The 21,923-nt window shown below is 43.8% G+C and overlaps 1 protein-coding gene across 4 annotated transcripts in view; it reads left to right on the top strand.

Moving 5' to 3' along the window:
• Positions 1-21,923, top strand: part of NUP153 (nucleoporin 153) — a 76,517-nt gene that overhangs the window by 39,418 nt on the left and 15,176 nt on the right. For 3 of the 4 annotated variants that reach the window (XM_054018928.1, XM_054018929.1, XM_054018927.1), the window contains 6 exons: positions 3,631-3,683; positions 14,972-15,104; positions 17,133-17,270; positions 18,550-18,642; positions 18,877-18,964; positions 21,542-21,661. In XM_054018928.1, coding sequence (XP_053874903.1) covers positions 3,631-3,683; positions 14,972-15,104; positions 17,133-17,270; positions 18,550-18,642; positions 18,877-18,964; positions 21,542-21,661 — 625 coding nt within the window. The remainder of the gene's footprint in view (positions 1-3,630; positions 3,684-14,971; positions 15,105-17,132; positions 17,271-18,549; positions 18,643-18,876; positions 18,965-21,541; positions 21,662-21,923) is intronic. The other variant, XM_054018930.1, reaches the window with a different exon arrangement.

The raw sequence follows: 21,923 nt of genomic DNA, 5'->3' as shown, positions 1-21,923 counted from the left end.
GAATATAGAGGCTACAGAGTTATGTCACTGCTCAAGTTTGTGACAGTGCTACAGTTTGTTTGCTTGAAGCAGTTCTGTTGGTTGTAATGAGTCCGTGGCATGAGAAGACAGCACTTGTGTGTCAAGAGTTCTCATTGGTAGATGACTTGGCCCTTAACTGTCTCTACTTTTAGAGGTTCTGTGGCCATAACTTGGGCATTAAGGCCTGAAAGGCTGCCAATGGCACTGCTCCTTGAACTCCCCATTGTGCACCAAGGCAGCACTGCTGGGGGAGCTGAGACAGGAACATACGGTGAGCTGTTACATTGCAGAGACATTGGGGGCATGTCTACACTGCAATACAAAACCCACGGCACTATGTCGCAGAGCCACGGTAAGCTAACTCGGGTTCGTGGGGCTCAGGCTGTGGGGCTAAAACTAGAAGTGTAGATGTTCAGGCTCAGACTGGAGCCTGGGCTCTGAAACCCTGCAAAGGGGGAAAGTCTCAGAGCCCGGGTTCCAGCCTGAGCCGGAACATCTACGCTGTTATTTTTAGCCCTGCTGTCTGAGCCTTGCAAGCCTGAGTTGGTTGACCCAAGCTCTGAGATTCGGTGTGGTGGATCTTTTATTGCAGTGTAGATATACTGTGGGACTCAGGGACTGGGCTTGCCCTGCCCCTCTTTTTACAGAGTGCCAGTCTTACAAATTAAGGGCCAGGATCATCACTGCACTTTGCTGACTTGCACTACTTTGGTAATGCTAATCTGCTGTAAACCCAGTTTAGCTGGCCACGATAGTCAGGATGCTGTTTGTTGTACCATTGAAAATCTGCCCTTAAATCTTTTTTTCTTTTAACTTTTAAAGTTGATACTACATATCATACAAATCATTTGAAATATTGGGTGGCAACATTTTCTTTTGGGTTTTCTTGTTTAGTGTTGCTGTATAATTTTTTAAATTATTTAGAAACCAAGGAAATTCCAAGCAAATAATTATTAAGATGGAATTAAAGTTGAGAGGTAGGTATCCGTAACGTCAGGATAAAAAGCATTACAGGGATGTAGTCAGTATCCCCCAAACAAACATTACAAACCCAGGAAATTCAAAATTAAGGTTACACTTTAAAAGAAATCCAAGCATACTAAGGTATGGGGGCCATGCCAGGTAAGGAACCCAAGCAGTCCTAACTTTGACCTGCAGTGATGGGCGAGGACAGAACTTGAGGGTTTTCAGTTTTACAATATAGAACTTAAACTGAAATTTTGAGCTGTTATGTAGATAGCATAAATATTTTATCATGATTTTCATTAGACTCAAAAGTTGTCAGAATCAAATAAAAATATTCAGTGAATTTTGAACTCTAAATGGGAAATGTCTGCTAGTAAATAACACAGCACAGCTACCATATGTGGGAGTGCCTCAGTTCAGCATTTTTGTGTTTAACATTTCAGTTTGGATTTAAGTATCGTGTCTGGAAGGGCCCAGGGAGCAGGAGGATCTGTTTTATGTTGTTGACCTTAACTGCCTCTTGTAACTAATGATGATTACATGGTGATCCAAGTGAGAACCTAGAGAAGAAACTCATTGCACTTTAGAGGGGGGGAGTAAAAGTGTTTAATAGAAGAAAAATAAGTAGTTATAAAAAGGAACTAAAGAGAGAAACCTAGTGGTTGTGATCTGTTAGGGCTGCCTTTTTAGTCAGCAAGAGACTAAAGATATTTTGTTCCAATAGCAACTCAGAAAAAATGGCTTAAGCTTATCATAATGCATACCCGCAAGAGGTAGAGCTAAGATTATATGTGCAAGCTTAATTTTGAATTTTCTAATTTTTTGAGGGTCTACCTCTTTAACCTTAATGTTATCTTAACATGGAGTTTTATATGGAATATTATGTGTATTTTAGTGACTAGCTTAGACTTCCTGTTACATTAAAGGGGAGAGAGATGAGCTGTGTATTTCACAGTCATCTGTGTATCTGTTCTAATGTTTCCTCACACTGTAAACACTTTGTTTTGAATATAAAGTTCTGTGCAAATGACATAATCAGTGTGGCACATATTAAATGCATTAAGAACTGGCTAATAGAGCTCACAAAGTAATTGTAAGTGAGTAATTGTTATCAAGTGGGGCATGTTTCTACTGGGGTACCTCAGGAATCTGTTCTTGGCCCAGTGCTATTCATTATCTTCAGTGATCTGAAGGAAAATATACTTTTGCAGATGATGCAAAAATTGGTGGAGTAATAATAATAATAATAAAAAAAGGTCAGTTCTACAGAGCCTTCTGGATTGCTTAGTAAGCTAGACTCATTTGAACAACTTGTATTTTAATATTGCCAAATGTAAGATACATTTAGGAACAAAAAGTGTATGTCTCACAGTGAGGGACTACATCCTAGAAAGCAGTGATTCTGAAAACAATTTAGAGGGTCATGATAGATGCTGTGCTAAGAGGGCTAACATGATCCTTGTATATATAAGCAGAGGAATATTGAATAGGAGTAGAGAGGTGGCAGTATGTCTACATATAGTGTTAATGAGACCATTAATGGAGCCCAGCATCCAGTTCTAGTCTCAGTGCTTCAAAAAGGATGTTGAAAAATTGGGGTTCAGAAAAGAAGGTTCAGATGAATGATTAGAGGTGCAGAAAACTGCCTTGCAAAGGAAGATGTAAGAGTTCAATCTGTTTAGTTTATCCAAGAGAAGATTAAGATCACAGTCTGAGTACCTACACAGGGAGAACATTTCTGATTAAAGGGTCTTTAGTCCAGTATACAAAAGCATGACCAAGTCCAGTGTCTGGAAAAAAAACTAGACTAGAAATAAGGCATACATTTTAAATAGGGTAATTAACTGTTGGAACAAATTACCGAGGTATGTGGTAGATTTTCCATCACTTGAAGTCTTAAAATCAAGATTGAATGTCTTTCTGAATATATGCTTTACCTCATATTGAACTTATGGGCTTGATGTAGGAATTACTGAGTGAAATGATAGGATTTGTGTTATGCAGTATCAGAATGGATAATCATAATGGTAATTTCTGGTCTTAATATCTATGCATTCAAAATTGTTTAGGTTGCAGAGTTTGTGTTTTGTCCTGATAGAAGATTATGATGAGAGTCCGATGTCAATAGATGTTTGTTTCTATGATTAATGGGATTGTAAAATGGCATGTGATTTCTAATATAAAAACCTTGCTAGTATTATATGATATACTACTTAATTTCAATAAATATTACCTCAGTGGGAGTTCATGGACTTGTAAGTCAGCCCAGATTTTGGTCCAAAATGTTTATAATATATAATTTGGAATCCAGTGTTTGTAAAGATTAGTACTTAATGTGTCTTGTATGCAGGCTATGCTAGTGAAATTTGGTTAATATAAAAATAATTGCATCTCCCATAATTTTAATCAGTAATAGTGATAAACTGATGACACCCATTAGAACTGCAAAGCTTAATTTGAGTGTGTCTGTAATATTGATTTAACTCTGAAGTCTAAGTAGATGCAGTAAGATTTTTCTAGTTAGATTAACTAATAAAAGAAGCAGAAGAAATTTTGTAAGAATTGACATAACTATAGTCTTGTTTTGTGCCTGAAATAATAGCAAATTCAGAGAAACCTGAAGTCCTTTTCCTTTATTTGCAGGGAGTGAGGGAGAAGAATTTGACTGCAGAACAGCAAGTAGAGCCACCTGAAAGGTATGTCAAACCTCCTAGATGTAATCTATATTATTTATGTGAGAGGAGTGTGGTGGCTTTGTGCTTCCTTCGCTGGAATCTCCAGGCTTACCCTTTTTGTAAAGGACATAAGAAATATTTCTTGATCACACAACAGAATGTGAAATTGGGACTCTTTAGTTAAGAATTGTTTCTCAGAAATGGCATATGAAATGTCTGAAGTCTCTAAATATACACTTAGTAGAAAAGAGGAGAATGATGATAGATACATTAATAACGATAGCAGTAATTATATTAAATGAAAAAAGGATACATGAGAATAATATGATTTACAAACAACCATTTATTAGCCAGTATGTGTCTTCCTACCAGCAAATGAAGACCGGAAATAAACAAAGTTCTTGCAATGTCACAAGACAATCCAGGAAGTTTTTGGAAAGTGTAGGGGACAATTTCCTGGTGAAAGTGCTGGAGGAACCAACTAGGGGCAGAGCTCTTCTTGACCTGCTGCTCACAAACCGGGAAGAATTAGTGGGGGAAGCAAAAGTGGATGGGAACCTGGGAGGCAGTGACCATGAGATGGTCGAGTTCAAGATCTTGACGCAAGGAAGAAAGGAGAGCAGCAGAATATGGACCCTGGACTTCAGAAAAGCAGACTTTGACTCCCTCAGGAAACTGATGGGTGGGACCCCCCTGGGAGAATAACATGAGGGGCAAAGGAGTCCAGGAGAACTGGCTGTATTTTAAAGAATCCTTATTGAGGTTGCAGGAACAAACCATCCTGAGGTGTAGAAAGAATAGTAAATATGGCAGGCGACCAGCTTGGCTTAACTGTGAAATCCTTGCTGATCTTAAACGCAAAAAAGAAGCTTACAAGAAGTGAAAGATTGGACAGATGACCAGGGCGGAGTATACAAATATTGCTCAGGCATGCAGGAGTGAAATCAGGGAGGCCAAATTGCACTTGGAGTTGCAGCTAGCAAGAGATGTTAAGAGTAACAAGAAGGGTTTCTTCAGGTATGTTAGCCACAAGAAGAAAGTCAAGGAAAGTGTGGGCCCCTTACTGAATGAGGGAGGCAACCTAGTGACAGAGGATGTGTAAAAAGCTAATGCACTCAATGCTTTTTTTGCCTCTGTCTTCACGAACAAGGTCAGCTCCCAGACTGCTGCACTGGGCAGCACAGCATGGGGAGGAGGTGACCAGCCCTCTGTGGAGAAAGAAGTGGTTCGGAACTATTTAGAAAAGCTGGATGAGCACAAATCCATGGGGCCTGATGTGCTGCATCCGAGGGTGCTAAAGGAGTTGGTGGATGTGATTGCAGAGCCATTGGCCATGATCTTTGAAAACTCATGGTGATTGGGGGAGGTCCTGGATGACTGGAAAGGCTAATGTAGTGCCCATCTTTAAAAAAGGGAAGAAGGAGGATCCGGGGAACTACAGGCCAGTCAGCCTCACCTCAGTTCCTGGAAAAATCATGGAGCAGGTCCTCAAGGAATCAATTCTGAAGCACTTAGAGGAGAGGAAAGTGATCAGGAACAGTCAGCATGGATTCACCAAGGGCAAGTCATGCCTGACTAACCTAATTGCCTTCTATGAGGAGATAACTGGGTCTGTGGATGAGGGGAAAGCAGTGGATGTGTTGTTCCTTGACTTTAGCAAAGCTTTTGATACGGTCTCCCGCAGTATTCTTGCCAGCAAGTTAAAGTAGTATGGGCTGGATGAATGGACTGTAAGGTGGATAGAAAGCTGGCTAGATCATCGGGCTCAACGAGTAGTGATCAATGGCTCCATGTCTAGTTGGCAGCCGGTATCAAGCGGAGTGCCCCCAGGGTTGGTCCTGGGGCTGGTTTTGGTCAATATCTTCATTAATGATCTGGAGGATGGCGTGGACTACACTCTCAGCAAGTTTGCAAATGACACTAAACTGGGAGGAGTGGTAGATATGCTGGAGGGTAGGGATCGGATACAGAGGGACCTAGACAAATTAGAGGATTGGGCCAAAAGAAACCTGATGAAGGACAAGTGCACAGAGTCCTGCATTTAGGACGGAAGAATCCCATGTACTGCTACAGACTAGGGACTGAATGGCTAGGCAGCAGTTCTGCAGAAAAGGACCTAGGGGTTACAGTGGATGCGAAGCTGGATATGAGTCGACAGTGTGCCCTTGTTACCAAGAAGGCTAATGGCATTTTGGGCTGTATAAGTAGGGGCATTGCCAGCAGATTGAAGGACGTGATCATTCCCCTCTATTTGACATTGGTAAGGCCTTATCGGGAGTGCTGTGTCCAGTTTTGGGCCCCACACTACAAGAAGGATGTGGAAAAATTGGAAAGAGTCCAGCGGAGGGCAACAAAAATGATTAGGGGGCTGGAGCACATGACTTATGAGGAGAGGCTGAGGGAACTGGGATTGTTGAGTCTGCAGAAGAGAAGAATGAGGGGGGATTTGATAACTGCTTTCAACTACCTGAAAGGGGGTTCCAAAGAGGATGGAGCTAGACTGTTCTCAGTTGGTACCAGATGACAGAACAAGGAATAATGGTCTCAAGTTACAGTGGGGGAGGTTTAGGTTAGATATTAGGAAAAACTTTTTCACTAGGAGAGTGGTGAAGCACTGGAATGGGTTACCTAGAGAGGTGGTGGAATCTCCTTCCTTAGAGGTTTTTCAGGTCAGGCTTGACAAAGCCCTGGCTGGGATGATTTAGTTGGGAATTGGTCCTGCTTTGAGCAGGGGGTTGGACTAGATGACCTCCCGAGGTCCCTTCCAACCCTGATATTCTATGATTCTTGTAGAGGGGGCTGTTTGGCTGGTGAGGCATTGTAATTTCCCTTCTCCAGGAAGGGACAGTGGACAGTTTTCCAGCTAGCTGAACTAGATTTCTGATATTACCTTAGCTCCTTTAGCAATTCTATCAGGATTAGATATTGTAGAAGTAAGGCATTTTGCAGTGAAGATGTTTCTCTTTGTTCATCTGGGCACTCTGTATGGTAGCAGCCTCACTTTTTTCTAATAGTTTGGAATGTGAAACCTTCGTTTAAGGTGCTCTAAGCTGACCTACCACTTCCTATGACATGGCAGAAGTAAACCCCCAGTGTACTAGCCTCTGTGGTTCCACCTGTCCTACCCTGTCTCACCTTCAGTTTTGTCTCATGATATTGAAGAGTATATTAACCTAGCAACCAATTGATGTATCAGTTCTATTGTACGCATATGGTTACTACAGTAAGGTAGGTTCTTCTTCGAGTGCTTGCTCATATCCATTCCATTAGGTGTGCGCGCGCCGCGTGCACGATCGTCGGAAGATTTTCTACCCTAGCAACACCGGCGGGTCGGCTGTGGAGCCCCCTAGAGTGGCGCCTTCATGGCGCTGAATATATACCCCAGCCAACCCGGCGCCCCCTCAGTTCCTTCTTACCGCCCCTGACGGTCGTTGGAACTGTGGAGCACGGCGTAGCTGTTCTCCACTCTCCCTAGCTTATCCAGTTATTCACAGTTATAGTTGTAGTTAGTTATATAGTTGGTTATTCACTTGTTTATAGTTGTTATATAGTTTAAAAAAAGGGGGATTAAGGGGGTTGTCTCCCCCCCTTTTTCCCCGGCCGCGTGGTCGGGCTCATGCCCAAGGCTCCCGGCTTCAAGCAGTGCGCCTCCTGCGCTAAGCCTATGCCAACGAGCGACCCGCACGACTCGTGTCTGAAGTGCCTGGGAGAGTCCCATCAAACAGATAAGTGCAAGATCTGTAAGGCCTTCAAACCGAGGACCAAGAAGGAGCGGGACTTTCGACTCCGGCAACTCCTTATGGAGGCAGCACTTAGCCCGGACGCTCCATCGGCGCGCCAGACCCCGGCACCTAGCACCTCGGTGCGCAGTGCCCCAGCGGCACCGACCATGCCGACCACGGCAGACAAGCCTCCACGGCACCGGACCTCATCGGCACCGCACTCACAACAAGTGCCTCGGCGCCGTTCATCATCCCCGGGACATAAAAAATCCCATAAGGCGGGGACCTCAGTGCCGAAGACGCCGGCTCCCCCGGTGCCGGGGGTAGAGCCGCGTCCACCTGTGGAGCACCGAAAACAGGTGCCTCCAGCACCGTCGACTCCGGCTCCAAGGCCGTTGAGTCCGGTGCAGACAGAGTCACCACCGAGACCGGCGGTGATACAGTGCCTCCCGTCGACACCGGAGACTTTCGCGACGGCGAGAGACTTGATCGCTCTCACGGAGCCGGCACCGCCACAACCACCGGCACCGTCGGCACCGTTGACTCGCCCGGTCCAATCTAGGGGAAAACCTGCCTTGATGCGCCCTCCATCGCAAGGGCTGGAACCACGGCACCGATCCAGGTCCCGAAGCAGGTCCCCTCGCCGCTCGCAGTCCCGGCGCCGGATATCACCTCGGCACCGGTCGTACTCGCGGCCAAGATCATCGTGGCACCGCTCTACATCTCGGCACCGTTATGATCGTCGGCACCGATCAACGTCGAGACGTAGCTCTCGGCACCGGTACGATCGACGTTCGACTTCGAGAGGCCGCTCCCGGCACCGGGCCTACTCTAGGTCATCGTCTCGATCCAGGTCCGACTCCCGGCACCGGCGAGGCCATCGGCACCGATCGCGATCTCGGCACCGATCGCCGGCACCGCGTAGAGATGGAACATCTCTAGATCGGCACCAGACGGCACCGTATCCCACGGGATTCGTCTCGGCTCAGTCGGCACCGCCATGGCCATCGAGATCGGTGTCTCGCTCCTCTGAGGACCTGCCAAGATCGGCATACCCCCCTCAGGGGCAAGCCGGGGAGCAAGATTTAGGCCATTGGCAAGAGGGAGCAGAGGACCCTGACCAGGGCCCATCTCACTGGTCGTTCTGGACCCCGTGGGCATACCACCAGGCGCAAGGGGCTCCAACAACCTCTCGCTCGGGTCACTCTGATACAAGGGCACCAGAGTCCACCATCTCTCGCCCTCCTCCAGGGGGCATGGAGGCCTCTGTATCCGCACCACCTGACGTCCCGGACCCAAGGACAGGTGATGCTCCGACCCAGGAACAGGGAGACCAGGATCCTCCCCTGGATCCCTTACCACCAGAGGCATCCTCCTCTTCCTCTCCGGATGAGGCAGTGGCGGGCACGTCGTGCACAGGTCCACCCCCGATAGATCTTCGGGCTCATCAGGACCTGTTACGTAGGATGGCCCGTAACATGGACCTACAGACGGAGGAGATAGTGGAGGTGCAGGACCCCATTGTAAATATCCTCGCGGCGGATGTCCCATCAAGAGTGGCGTTGCCCCTGATCCGCACGATCCAGGCGAACGCAACTACGATATGGCAAACCCCTTCCTCTATCCCACCTACAGCGAGAGGGGTGGAAAGAAAGTACTTTGTCCCTTCCAAAGACTACGAGTACTTGTATACCCATCCCCAGCCGTGTTCACTGGTGGTGTTATCAGTGAATGCAAGGGAGCGCCACGGTCAACAAGCTGCAGCGCCCAAATCAAAGGAGGCTAAGCGACTCGATTTGTTTGGCCGTAAAGTTTATTCAGCTGGAGGGCTGCAACTTAGAGCGGCAAACCAGCAGGCGCTCCTGAGCCGCTACAACTTTAATTCCTGGAACTCTATGGGGAAGTTCAAGGAATTGGTTCCCCAAGAGTCCAGGGAAGAGTATGGGGCCTTGGTTGAGGAGGGTAAGAAGGTGGCTCGGACCTCCTTACAGGCCTCCCTGGACATAGCGGACTCGGCCGCGAGAACCCTGGCCGCAGGTATTGCTATGCGCAGGACCTCCTGGCTCCAAGTTTCGGGTTTACCCCCTGAATTACAGCAGACCCTACAGGATCTGCCCTTTGAAGGACAGGGGTTGTTCTCGGAGAAGACGGACTCTCGATTGCAGAACCTCAAGGACTCCAGGACAATCATGCGCTCCTTGGGGATGCATGTTGTGGGTCCCCAGCGCAGACCATTTAGGCCCCAGCCTCAACGTTTTTACCCCCCTCCACCTCGTCAGAGACAGGACCCTGCCAGAAGGCGAGGGCGAGGTGGTAGGAGAAGATGGGTTGGCCCTCAACCCGGTCAGAACCAGGGGCCACCAAGACCACCTTCAGGTCCTAGACAGAACTTTTGAAGGTGCGGTCGAGGACGGCACCCCAGTCATCCCCCAGGATCCAGCTCCCTCCTTTCGGGATCGCCTCTCCCACTTCCACCGTGCTTGGTCCCTTATAACTTCGGACCGTTGGGTCCTCCGCACGGTGGAGAGGGGATACGCTATCCAGTTTTCTTCTATCCCCCCCTCCCACCCCCCTTCCCCGTCCCTCTTCAGGGACCCTTCTCACGAGCAACTTCTTACACAGGAGGTTTCTACGCTCCTTGCCATGGGGGCCTTCGAGGAGGTTCCGATAGAGTTAAGGGGCAGGGGATTTTATTCCCGTTACTTCCTGATCCCCAAGTCCAAGGGAGGTCTGCGGCCCATCTTGGACTTGCGCGGACTCAACAAATTCGTAGTAAAGTTGAAGTTCCGCATGGTCTCTTTGGGGGCCATTATCCCTTCCCTCGATCCTGGAGACTGGTTCGCCGCCCTCGACATGAAAGACGCATACTTTCACATCTCAATTTACCCACCTCACAGACGCTTCCTGCGATTCGTGGTAAACACGGTGCACTACCAATTTACAGTCCTTCCCTTCGGCCTATCCTCGGCCCCAAGAGTGTTCACGAAATGTATGGCTGTCGTGGCAGCGTACCTTCGTCGGCAAGGAATACAGGTGTTCCCGTACCTAGACGACTGGCTGGTGCGCGGTCGCACCAAGGAGCAAGTTCAAGCTCACGTCCACAGAATAGTGCACATATTCAACGAGTTGGGCATCCTACTCAACAAGGACAAATCCACTCTAGAACCTACCCAGAGAATAGAATTCATCGGCGCAGTTCTAGACTCCGGGCGTGCACAAGCCATCCTGCCAGACAACCGCTTTGGCACCATCACGAACCTCATTCAAGGGCTCAAGGCCTTCCCAACTACCACGGTGAGGTCGTGCCTTACCCTGCTGGGTCACATGGCTTCCTGCACGTACGTAACCAGGCATGCCAGACTTCGGCTTCGCCCACTTCAAACCTGGGTGTCATCAATATACCGTCCACATCGAGACAGCCTGAACATGGTGGTCACGGTCCCAAACTCGGTCCTGGCCTCCCTCACCTGGTGGCTAGATCGCAATGTGGTCTGCGAGGGGATGCCATTTCACGCCCCACAACCCTCTCTGCACCTGGTCACAGACGCGTCATCTCTGGGTTGGGGCGCCCATCTCAACGAACACCATACCCAGGGCCTGTGGACTGCACCCCAGTTAGCCCTGCACATCAATGTTCGGGAGCTGATGGCGGTGCGCCTGGCGTGCCAGGCATTCCTCAATCTCCTACGTGGCCGCTGTGTGTTAGTTCTCATCGACAACACCACGGCCATGTTTTACATCAACAAGCAAGGAGGAGCACGTTCGTCAATTCTATGCCAAGAGGCCATTCGCCTGTGGGACTTCTGCATCGCCCACTCAATCCATCTCACGGCATCGTTCTTCCCTGGAGTCCAGAACACTCTAGCGGACCGACTCAGCAGGTCCTTCCAGACGCACGAGTGGTCTATCCGTCCGGACATCATACATTCCATCTTCCAAAAGTGGGGGTTTCCCCAGATAGACCTGTTTGCATCTCGAGACAACAGGAAGTGCCACGTGTTCTGCTCCCTACAAGGTCGAGCTCCGGGCTCCCTCTCGGATGCGTTTCTCCTTCCCTGGAAAGACCACCTGTTTTATGCCTTCCCTCCGTTTCCTCTGGTCCACAAGGTACTGCTCAAATTGCGCAGAGACCAGGCACAGGTAATTCTGGTCGCTCCAGCGTGGCCGAGACAACATTGGTACACCACACTGTTGGAACTCTCGGTTCAGACACCGATCCCGCTTCCGTTGTGTCCGGATCTCATCTCTCAGGACCACGGCCGGCTGCGTCACCCCGACCTGCAATCACTCCACCTCACAGCGTGGCTGCTCCATGGTTCACCCAGGCAGAGCAGCAATGCTCGCACTCTGTCCAACAGATTCTGCTGAGCAGTAGGAAGCCCTCAACACGCACCACGTACCTGGCCAAGTGGAAGCGGTTCTCCTGTTGGTGCGAACAACGAGCCATGTCCCCGTTGCAGGCACCCATTCCTCTCATTTTGGAATATCTCCTCTCCCTAAAACAGCAGGGGTTGGCGATATCTTCAATTAGAGTTCACCTGGCCGCTATATCGGCCTTTCACCCAGGGGAACTCGCGTCCTCGGTATTCTCTAACCCGATGGTCGTTAGATTCCTCAAGGGCTTAGACCGGATGTACCCACAACAACGTCAGCCCGTTCAGACGTGGGACCTCAACCTGGTTCTCTCCAAGCTCACAGGTCCTCCATTCGAGCCACTGGCCACCTGTTCACTTTTGTACCTATCCTGGAAGACAGCCTTCCTTGTAGCTATCACCTCAGCAAGGCGCGTTTCTGAACTCAGGGCGCTTACATCCGAGCCCCCTTATACAGTTTTCCATAAGGATAAAGTGCAGCTTCGTCCACATCCTGCCTTTCTCCCTAAGGTGGTTTCTCCTTTTCATATCAACCAGGACATCTTTCTCCCGGTCTTTCATCCCAAACCACATGCCACTCGCCAGGATCAACGTTTGCATTCCCTGGACGTACGAAGGGCACTGGCCTTCTATATTGACCGCACAAAGCACTTTAGAAAGACAACGCAACTCTTCGTTGCAGTGGCCGACCGAATGAAAGGCTCACCGGTCTCCTCACAACGCCTATCCTCCTGGATTACGTCTTGCATCCGGACTTGCTATGACCTGGCAGGTGTCTCAGCACCGCACCTCACCGCTCACTCCACGAGGGCCCAGGCTTCCTCGACGGTTTTCCTGGCACAAGTTCCGATCCAGGACATTTGTAGAGCAGCGGTTTGGTCATCAGTCCACACATTTACAGCTCACTATGCACTAGTGCAGCAGTCCAGAGACGATGCTGCTTTCGGATCAGCGGTTTTGCACACAGCAATGTCTCACTCCGACCCCACCACCTAAGTTGGGCTTGGGAGTCACCTAATGGAATGGATATGAGCAAGCACTCGAAGAAGAAAAGACGGTTACTCACCGTTGTAACTGTTCTTCGAGATGTGTTGCTCATATCCATTCCAAACCCGCCCCCCGTCCCCACTGTCGGAGTAGCCGGCAAGAAGGAACTGAGGGGGCGCCGGGTCGGCTGGGGTATATATTCAGCGCCATGAAGGCGCCACTCTAGGGGGCTCCACAGCCGACCCGCCGGTGTTGCTAGGGTAGAAAATCTTCCGACGATCGTGCACGCGGCGCGCGCACACCTAATGGAATGGATATGAGCAACACATCTCGAAGAACAACAGTTACAACGGTGAGTAACCGTCTTTTCTGTCTGATGGAAGTTCTTTTGAGTGTGACCCAGTACCATTTTCTTAATTGTATCTCATGCTCTTTGTGGAACGCGGCATGGCCTTATCAGATGCTTTGCTGTGCGTAACATACAGGACAAATTGCTGCTTCAACCCTAGATGAGTCACTAGGCTCTGTTAGCCTTCAGAGCTAGCCCTCACCCTCTTGGAGCAATTCTGTGGGCCTTGGAAATGATTTACCTGAGTTTTCCTCTATGATTTTTATAAGTCTCTCAACTTTCATAGCCTCAGTATCCGTTTCAGTTTAGCATTTCCCCCTCAAAATGGATTATTCTGTAACGGAAATAGAATTTTTCTCACAAGATATCGTCTGCGTGAAGATAATGAACTTATACAAAGCCTGACCTCTGGGGATTTCTACTTTCCTGCAGAAGGGATAATTACACCCTTTTTTATATTATTTTTTTGCAAGAGAGTCAATCCAGTTGCATTAATTGATCAAGAGAGTCTGCACTCTAATCCATGGGTCTGTTTAGTTTTGGATGGCTCTTGATAAGAAACAAGGGCAGTCCCTTAGGATTTTTGCAGAAGTTTTCCATATGTGAAATCTGGGTAAGGACTTGTAAGTCAGAGTCTTTCCTTTAGGGACAGAGGAGTGACTTCCTCCATAAGTGACAAACAGGTGTATGCAGAAAAGGTTACATATTTTGCATAAGAGTCTGGTGCAGGAGTAGTTAAATTGAGTAAAATATGAAATTTCTAAAATTCTTGCTGCTCTTTAAGTTTGGATAGTTAAAGGTTGAGCATCCAAGTGCTAGTTAGGCTTTAAGAAGCAACAGAGTGCTCTTCCATAGGTTCCCATCAGAGCTGGAGAGATTATTCTGGAGCACCTCACAAGGTTAAACCAAGGCTCTTCCCTCATCCTCACGGGGACTTGACCTGGGGCTTAAAGCCTTCACGTGTGCTTAAACCTACCTTGGTCAGAAGAAGAGCTTCAATATAGGATTTCTTCTTTCCTTTGGGCACTTCTATGTCTTTCTTCATCTGGGCAAAGTGTAATGCTCGATCTTTTTCCTTAATTTCCTCAGATAGTTTTTCCCCTTTCCACTTGGGTTAGGATATCTTTCCCCTTTGTTCTGTCCAGGCTTTTGGAATGAAAAAGAGAAAATTCCTTTACACTTTATAAAGCCCTTTGATGTATGTATATCTGAAAAGAATTCTGGAATGTTAACACAATCAGAAAACCTCTTTGTTCTGTTGAGGGCCGTATGAAAGATGCAATAGCTTCTAAGGCTTCTGTCTCTCACTGTCATGCTGCAGAAACTGGAGTCTCTGCCTTCTGTCAAGGTTCGTTCCATAACAGTGGCAGACAGGTACCTTGACATCCTTTTTATATTTTCTCTATGCTGAAATCTTGATGTGTCAGTGTTTGCATGTAGTCTGATCTGTTCTCCCTCCCACGATACCCATTCTATCTGGTCTCTCATTTGGTGGTGGGTATTTCATTTGAAATGTCCACTGTCCAGGCTAGCAATAAGGGATGTGGGAGAATAACATATTTTACTAGTTAACTTAATTTTTCCATCTTCTTCTCTGCTGGCTCAGACATCACACCTTGTGGAGTTGGGACTGTTTCTGATTGATTGATTTTTGATTGATTGACTCTTTATTTTGGTTGTAGCTTTTTCTGTTTAGCAATATTCTTATTGCTTGGGATGTCTATTTGTCCAACACAAGACAACTTGGACAAGAACTTTGGTTTTTCCAGACTGTTGGTAGGAATGTTTCTGTTCCAGCGCGGACAGAGGGCATAAGAGCTTAAAACAATTAAGTAATAAGAGTGCGCTCTAATCATATACTGTTTATTTCTGTGCCAGCAATTTCACATACCCCAAATTCAGTACACCTGCATCTAATGGATTATATTCTGGAGTGGGAGGTGGTGGCGGTGGCAAGATGAGAAGGGAAAGAGGAGTACACTATGTATCTCAACCAGGACAAGAAAAACAGGTAAGAGAAATTACTTCAGCTAAATTGCTCTATCACAATGGAATTTTTCAAAGCATGGATGCAGTGAAACTGAAATATTTGGCTCCTAAGAGATTACACAAAAAATGAATAGTTACAAGCCATGTTTGTACATAGCCCAGACCCCATTGTGTTAGGCAATGATTGAAGCTCCTGAGTGCTAGGATAATACAAATAATAAATAATAATAGTTAATTCTGTTGGATATATAAGCCCAAGTCTTCAAAGAGCCGCTGATTTTGTATGCCTCAATTTTGGTACTCAGCTTGAGACACCTGGCCCTGATTTTTCATCAGTGCTGAGACACTTCCATCTCCAGTTGAAGTCAATAGAGGCTGCAGCTGTTTATCACTTCTGGAAATCAGGCCCTAGATTTCGGAAGTTGGGCACCCAAAATGAGAGGCTGCATTTGGAAATTTTGGCCATATTATTTTAGGTGTTCTTCCAATTGTATTGTAGAGTTTCTTACTAGAAGCTGAATGAATCTATACAAGAAACACTGAGTATATATGTCAGAGTAATATGTATGGTTTATTTTAAAGGATTGAAATATTAAATAAGTGGCAGTAAGCAAATAAAGTATTACTTAAATTCATAATTCTATCTTATATGACTTAACCATATAGAACAAATCAAAATTTTGAAATGGAATAGAGCTGAAGATAACACTATATGTGCATGCAAAAATATTAAATATGTTAGAGATCTGTGAGTGACATTGACTAATGCTTCCCAGGTGCACAAATCAGCCACTCAGTCTTTATTTTTTTCATCAAAAAATCAATTTAATAAAACACACAAATAGTAGTACATGTCCACAGAATTATTTCCGTGTTTAGTGTCTCAAATATGTATAGTCCAAAGCATACAATAAACTATACACTGCCTCTTTTGTCTTAAATATTGAGTTATCAATCGTTAGGCTAATCTTTTGACTGAACTGATGTAGAGAGAAAATCCAGCTGGATATTGGAGATCTTGGAGGGTATTTGTGTAGCACAAATAAGAGAACTTAGTATAAAGATTTGATGGGCCTAATTTTCAGTAAATATGTTGAAATGAACCAATATAGAAGTTGGGAACCCAAATTTCTTTGGGTTTAAACACAGGGAGAAAGTTAGGTCTTAATTTATCCACACTTAATTGTTTCTGCATAGATCCAAGTGCCACTAATGAGTTGTCATTAAACTAGTTAAATCTTTATAATAATACCCAGTTTAATTTCAGCAGCTAAATACCTTAAAAGAAATGTCTTTATGCTTCAGTAGCTTCTGTGTTTGTTCCATAATTGTCTTGCACCTTACCTTAAACTATATGAAATACCATGAAGTCAGACAGGATACTAGACTGGATTGACCACTGGTCTGATCCAGTGTGACAATTCCTGTGTTCCTAAAATAGGGCTTATTCCATTTTGTGTCTCTGTGATGTATAAAGAAGGCCTGAAAGATTTGTTGTTTGTTTTAAAAAAAAAGAACAAAACTTGCTTTCTCTGTTTTTTACCTTAGAAATATCAGAAACTTCAAGACTGGTCTTCCTTAGCTTTTCTAGAGGATTTCTTGCATATCTCAGCATGTATTGAAATCCCACATCTTAATTAAATAATAGGGTAGATCAACTAGCAAAACTATCCTTTCTCTAGAATTTTAGTTATTAAAGTTAAATGATGTTAACAACAAAAACAAGTTTTAAATGGAGAGGAACAACTCAGACTATCTTTCATTCTACGTTATTTTTATGGCACATCCTATGGGCAATGGTTGAATTAGCAACTTTGAGACTGTCTTCCCTGTTCTACCTACTGTACACATGATAATCATAGCATACCCATGGAAAGTGCCTGCCAAAGGTTAAAAATGTTCTAGTAGACTAGGATGGGGGATTGGATATATTTTTATCATTTTATTTTAAATTTGGCTTTGCGGCTTTTAATTTTGTATAGATATTAGACGGGGAAATGTAGTTTCTAATGTAGAATAGAAAAATAACTAAATAAATGTACAATTTTAGGAGGTGGAGGCACCAGTACTACCCAAAATACCCTTACCAATTAATACTACATCACTGCCTAACTTCAGCTTTGGCTCCCTTGCCAGTACTACTGTGTCGTCATCACCAATCACTAATACACAACCAGTGATTAACAAGGTAATTTTTTACATTGTATGTACGTAAAACTTTACAGGATTAGAATTGGTTTGTCTTGTTCGTTCTCTGTTGCGTATCAGATATGTTCGTAGTCAGGAGTTCTCGAACTGGGGGTCGGGGCCCCTCAGGGGGTCACAAGGTTATTGCATGGGGGGGTCGCGAGCTGCCAGCCTCCATCCCAAACCCCGCTTCTCCTCCAGCATTTATAATGGTGTTAAATATATTAAAAAGTGTTTTTATTTTATAAGGGGGGGTAACACTCAGAGGCTTGCTATGTGAAAGGGGTCACCAGTACAAAAGTTTGAGAACCACTGTTCTTAGTAGTATTAAGGGGTAGACTAAGTAGTATTAGCTTATGGCCAACTGAGTAAATGAGGGCCATTATATTCTGATGTGTTATGAGATTGCAGAAAGATTTTGATGTAGTTTCACAAAGTTGTCAGGTTAATTATTGGATGGATGAATTATTGGATAATACACCTCTACCTCGATATAACGTTGTCCTCGGGAGCCAAAAAATCTTACCGTGTTATAGGTGAAAGAAACCATGTTATATCAAACTTTCTTTGATCCGCCGGAGTGCGCAGCCCCGCCCCCCCGGAACACTGCTTTACCGCATTATATCAGAATTCGTGTTATATCGGGTCGCGTTATATCGGGGTAGAGGTGTACTGATGTATGGCTTCTGGAAGTGCTCTGGAAAGCCTGTTCTGGTTATAATATGCCCAGATTTATTCAACAGTTTAGAAGTACCATAAATGGCATTGAAAGCATCAGTAGGAAAGAAATGTCATCACAATAATTAGTGTATATAACTGCAATAAAAATAAACATTAAGACTGTCTAGACACATTTTAATATTTGTGTACAGTTTTTTTTTAAAAAAGAATCAGATACCCATTTATTTATGGAGGGGCCTGGTAAATGTTGAGTTGAATTTAAGGTTGTTTAGGTGCCTTGGCTGCATTTTTGTACCTTAACATATTTGAATATATTTTCAGCATAACCTCAACTCTGAATTTTCTGAGTTTATATCTCATGGTTTTGGAATAATTAAAACATGACTTGAATATATTTTACCAAAAACTACTGATGTGTACTCTGAACCTTAATTGCATTTCATCATAGTTCTTGTCTGGGAATTATAAATCTCAAAACTAGCTTTCCCAAGTTCATTGCAGAACTCCTTATATTTTTATAGCCTTAAATAGTTACCGTTTTTTCTTTCAACATATTTTCTTTTTACATAGTCTTAATTTTTTTTATTTTGAAAATTTAGATGCAACCAGCAAGTAATGCTAGCAGTCCTGTGTTCAGATTTTCATCTCCAATTGTAAAATCTACTGAGGCAGAAGTGCTACCTCCACTGTCTGTAAGTAATGCGTGTAGAAACTCAACTGTTGCTGTGGCCTTAGCAAAACATTTCAAAACAGTAAAGTGGCATTAGTGGCAAATAATGGAAAAAGGAACATAAGTTTCGATATTCAGTTGGATGCCAAATAAATTGTATGCCAGAGAATTGAAATCTGAATTTGTACTTGTGTGTTAGACTGGATTAAGATTTTTTCCTTTTGGCACTGAAAAAAATTTTTTTTTTCTTTATCAGATTGGGTTTACGTTTAGTGTTCCTGTTGTGAAATCAACACAAGCTTCTGGATCCAGTGATACTCCAGTGCCACTTCTGATTAGCCCAGGTAACTAAAACTCCAGCATTTCAGACCTGAAATGTTTTATTTTTTCTAGCACTAGTTCTGGCTGATGGGCATATCCCAGCTGAATTGTCTAACCCACCATTTGCATGCTCTCAGGTGGGGATCATTTTCCACCAGATATTGGAACTAGTGTGTCACCAGGAGGAGTTTCTAGAACAACCCTCCTACCCCCTCACTCTCAATCTTTCACCTTTAATCCTATAGGCTGCTATTTTATCCTTTTGTGTTTCAATCACAATGCCTAAGTAATGATCATTAGCGTGTTTGGTTTACCTTGAGACTTGAAATTTTATTTCTCTGACTTGTTCCTTCTGAAAGCAATAACAGTTCCCAACCGCAACCCTAAATATTTCTCTCTTCCCTGTTGCAAGGGATGTTTTTTACTTGCATAGCCAGGGTCTCTTCTGACATAGTGTGTTATATGAAAATGCCACTGAGATGCTATCATGTAAAGCATACTTTAATTTGTGCATAAGTTATGGGGACACTCTAAATTTAAACCACACTACTGTTGGAATACTTTATATACTATTGTTACAAGCAGCACCTAAGATTACTGTAGTGAAAGGTTATAGAGAAAAAAATCTTTTAGTTTAACTTTCTGCATTTGATAGCATTTTTTTTATATTCCGTTTCCCCTGTTAGTGTCTTTCATGCAGCAAATTTTAGAATTAAAAAAAAAAAAAGAAAATCTGATTTTTAAACTACAAAAACTGGCAGGGAGACTCAAGGGCCCTGAAAGTATATTTGACTATTTTTTTTCTAAATTGACTGTTTCCGATTGTTTGTTTAAAATGATACGTCAAATCCACATCTTACACACTAAGGAATTTCAAAACACTTGCTGTGCTGTAGTTACTGCACATGAAAGTCCTGTTATTAACTTATTCCCTTCCCTTCTGAATCTTAATAGCTGTATTCCATCAAAACTGGGGTAACTTCCCAGATTTTTTAGGAACTCTTTCTAAACGTCATTTATTAAAACTGCATATTTGTGCCATCACAGCTCAGGTTGTCTCACCATTTTAATGATGAAATCCTATCTTGGGGTATTTATAATTTAGCTATAGAAATGGTCTTCCCAGAACTTTGGCACATATGGCCCCAGTCTAGCAGTACAAAAACTAACAAAAAGTAATAAAAATTGATCTGACATATTAAAAAGTAGTTTACAATGCACTTTGTGTCAGATCAATCATACAAATGCTATATTTATAGCCCAAGAGACTGAAGTCTTCTATCCATAAACAGGCACAATAATAACAGTGTGACAGGCAGATTATTCTCTAAGTATAAAATGTTGGTAGCTTGAAAGCAACTCTTTTCTCTCCTTTTGAGACTTCCTCTTTCCCATTCCCTCTCTTAATTGAAGGCCCTAATAGTTTGTTTTCAATAATAGCAAGGAAGAAAGAAAATCTTCTTGGGGGAAAATTGCAACAGTAGATGTTAATACTATAGCATATAACTACAGTAAAATAAAAATCAGAATTTCTATTCTTCAGGAAATTCTGATATTTCTACATTTCTTTTCAGCCTCAAGTGGAACAAAAAGTTAAAATATATAAAAAAAAAAAAGGGAGAAACAAAAAGTTCTGAAAAATTTATTCAGAAGTAGCAAAATGTTTTCACATAGCAGCATTTTTGATCAGAACAAAATGCATTGATATTTCCAAATTGAAACCTTTTGTTTCAGTTCAGTTCAATGTTAAGTTGCATCTTTTTCTGGTGCTGCATTGTCTCATTGGATTTGTAGTTTGGGTGCCTCATGCCTTCATTCTCCCTTAGGGACTGGGCTCTCTAGTCATCCTACATCTCCCATGATACATGAATAGTCATGTGACTCCCATGATGCATCATAGGGCCCAGTTACAGGAGAGATTGTTTCATCAGCATCATTGGAGAGGGAGCCTAACGCATAGGAAAGAATGGAGGCATGATAAATCCGAACTACAACTCTCATAGAGCAAAGTGGCAGGATAGGAGGATGCAGTTTAATCTTGAACTGTCTTTATAAACCAAATGTTTTGGTTCATTTCAACAAACTGAAATATTTTTATTTGGCATGAACCAACCCAAAGTGAAATATTTTCCTGTTGGGGAAAATAGAAATTAAAAAAACCAGCAAAATCAATTTTTTTTCTATGAAAAATTTCAGTTTTACAGAAACTACATTTTCTGTGTTTTTTAAAAAAATGTTTTTTTTAATGGAAAATTCCCAACCAGCTCTACATCCAACCTTTCATTGTAGGAGTCCGCATTAATTTTATTATGCTTGTCAACTAAGTTGGAAGTGGGAGGTTGTGTAAGTGTTTCATGAAATTAGAAAGTAACCTTGTAATTATACATAAAAAGTTGATTGGACTTGTATAGTTCTTGTAATAATACACACATACATAAGTTTCTGTCTTGTGTGAACATAAAATTTTAAAAATCAAATCTTGGAAAGTAGGAAGACTTTTTTGAAGAGTTTATATTTTTGGGAGGGATGGAAGAAGGAAATAACCTTTTGATTTGGTTTGAGCATGTTTCTCCATGAAAGTAGTAAACTTTCTGTTCAAGGTACCACTGCTGTAAATAGCACCAGCAATAAGAAGAAAGAAAAGGAAGAGTACGATGGCGCCTTCAAGCCTGCAAAAGTCTTGAAAGAAGGGAGTGTACTGGATCTTCTAAAAAGTCCTGGTGAGATAATGGGTTCCATTTAAAAAGAACTTACCGTAAAACCTGGACTAGTACACAGTGTTGCAGTTATAGAGAAACTTTAGTTAAATAATTCATCTAAGATTAAGTTTTGTGGACAAATTGAAAACAGGCTCAGTGTTGAAATACTGAATGGTAGTCCACTGTGGTCCAGGACTCCAACATTAACTATAGAACAAAAACAAAAAATGGGTGGATGGTGTAAAGCTTTTTTACAGTGGCTTTACCGCTTCTGTTTTTATGG

This window comes from Malaclemys terrapin, chromosome 2 (genome assembly GCF_027887155.1).
Source record: "Malaclemys terrapin pileata isolate rMalTer1 chromosome 2, rMalTer1.hap1, whole genome shotgun sequence".
Lineage (NCBI taxonomy): Eukaryota > Metazoa > Chordata > Testudines > Emydidae > Malaclemys > Malaclemys terrapin.
The sequence above is the reverse complement of the archived record's forward strand: the minus strand, read 5'-3'. Positions and strand labels throughout refer to the sequence as shown.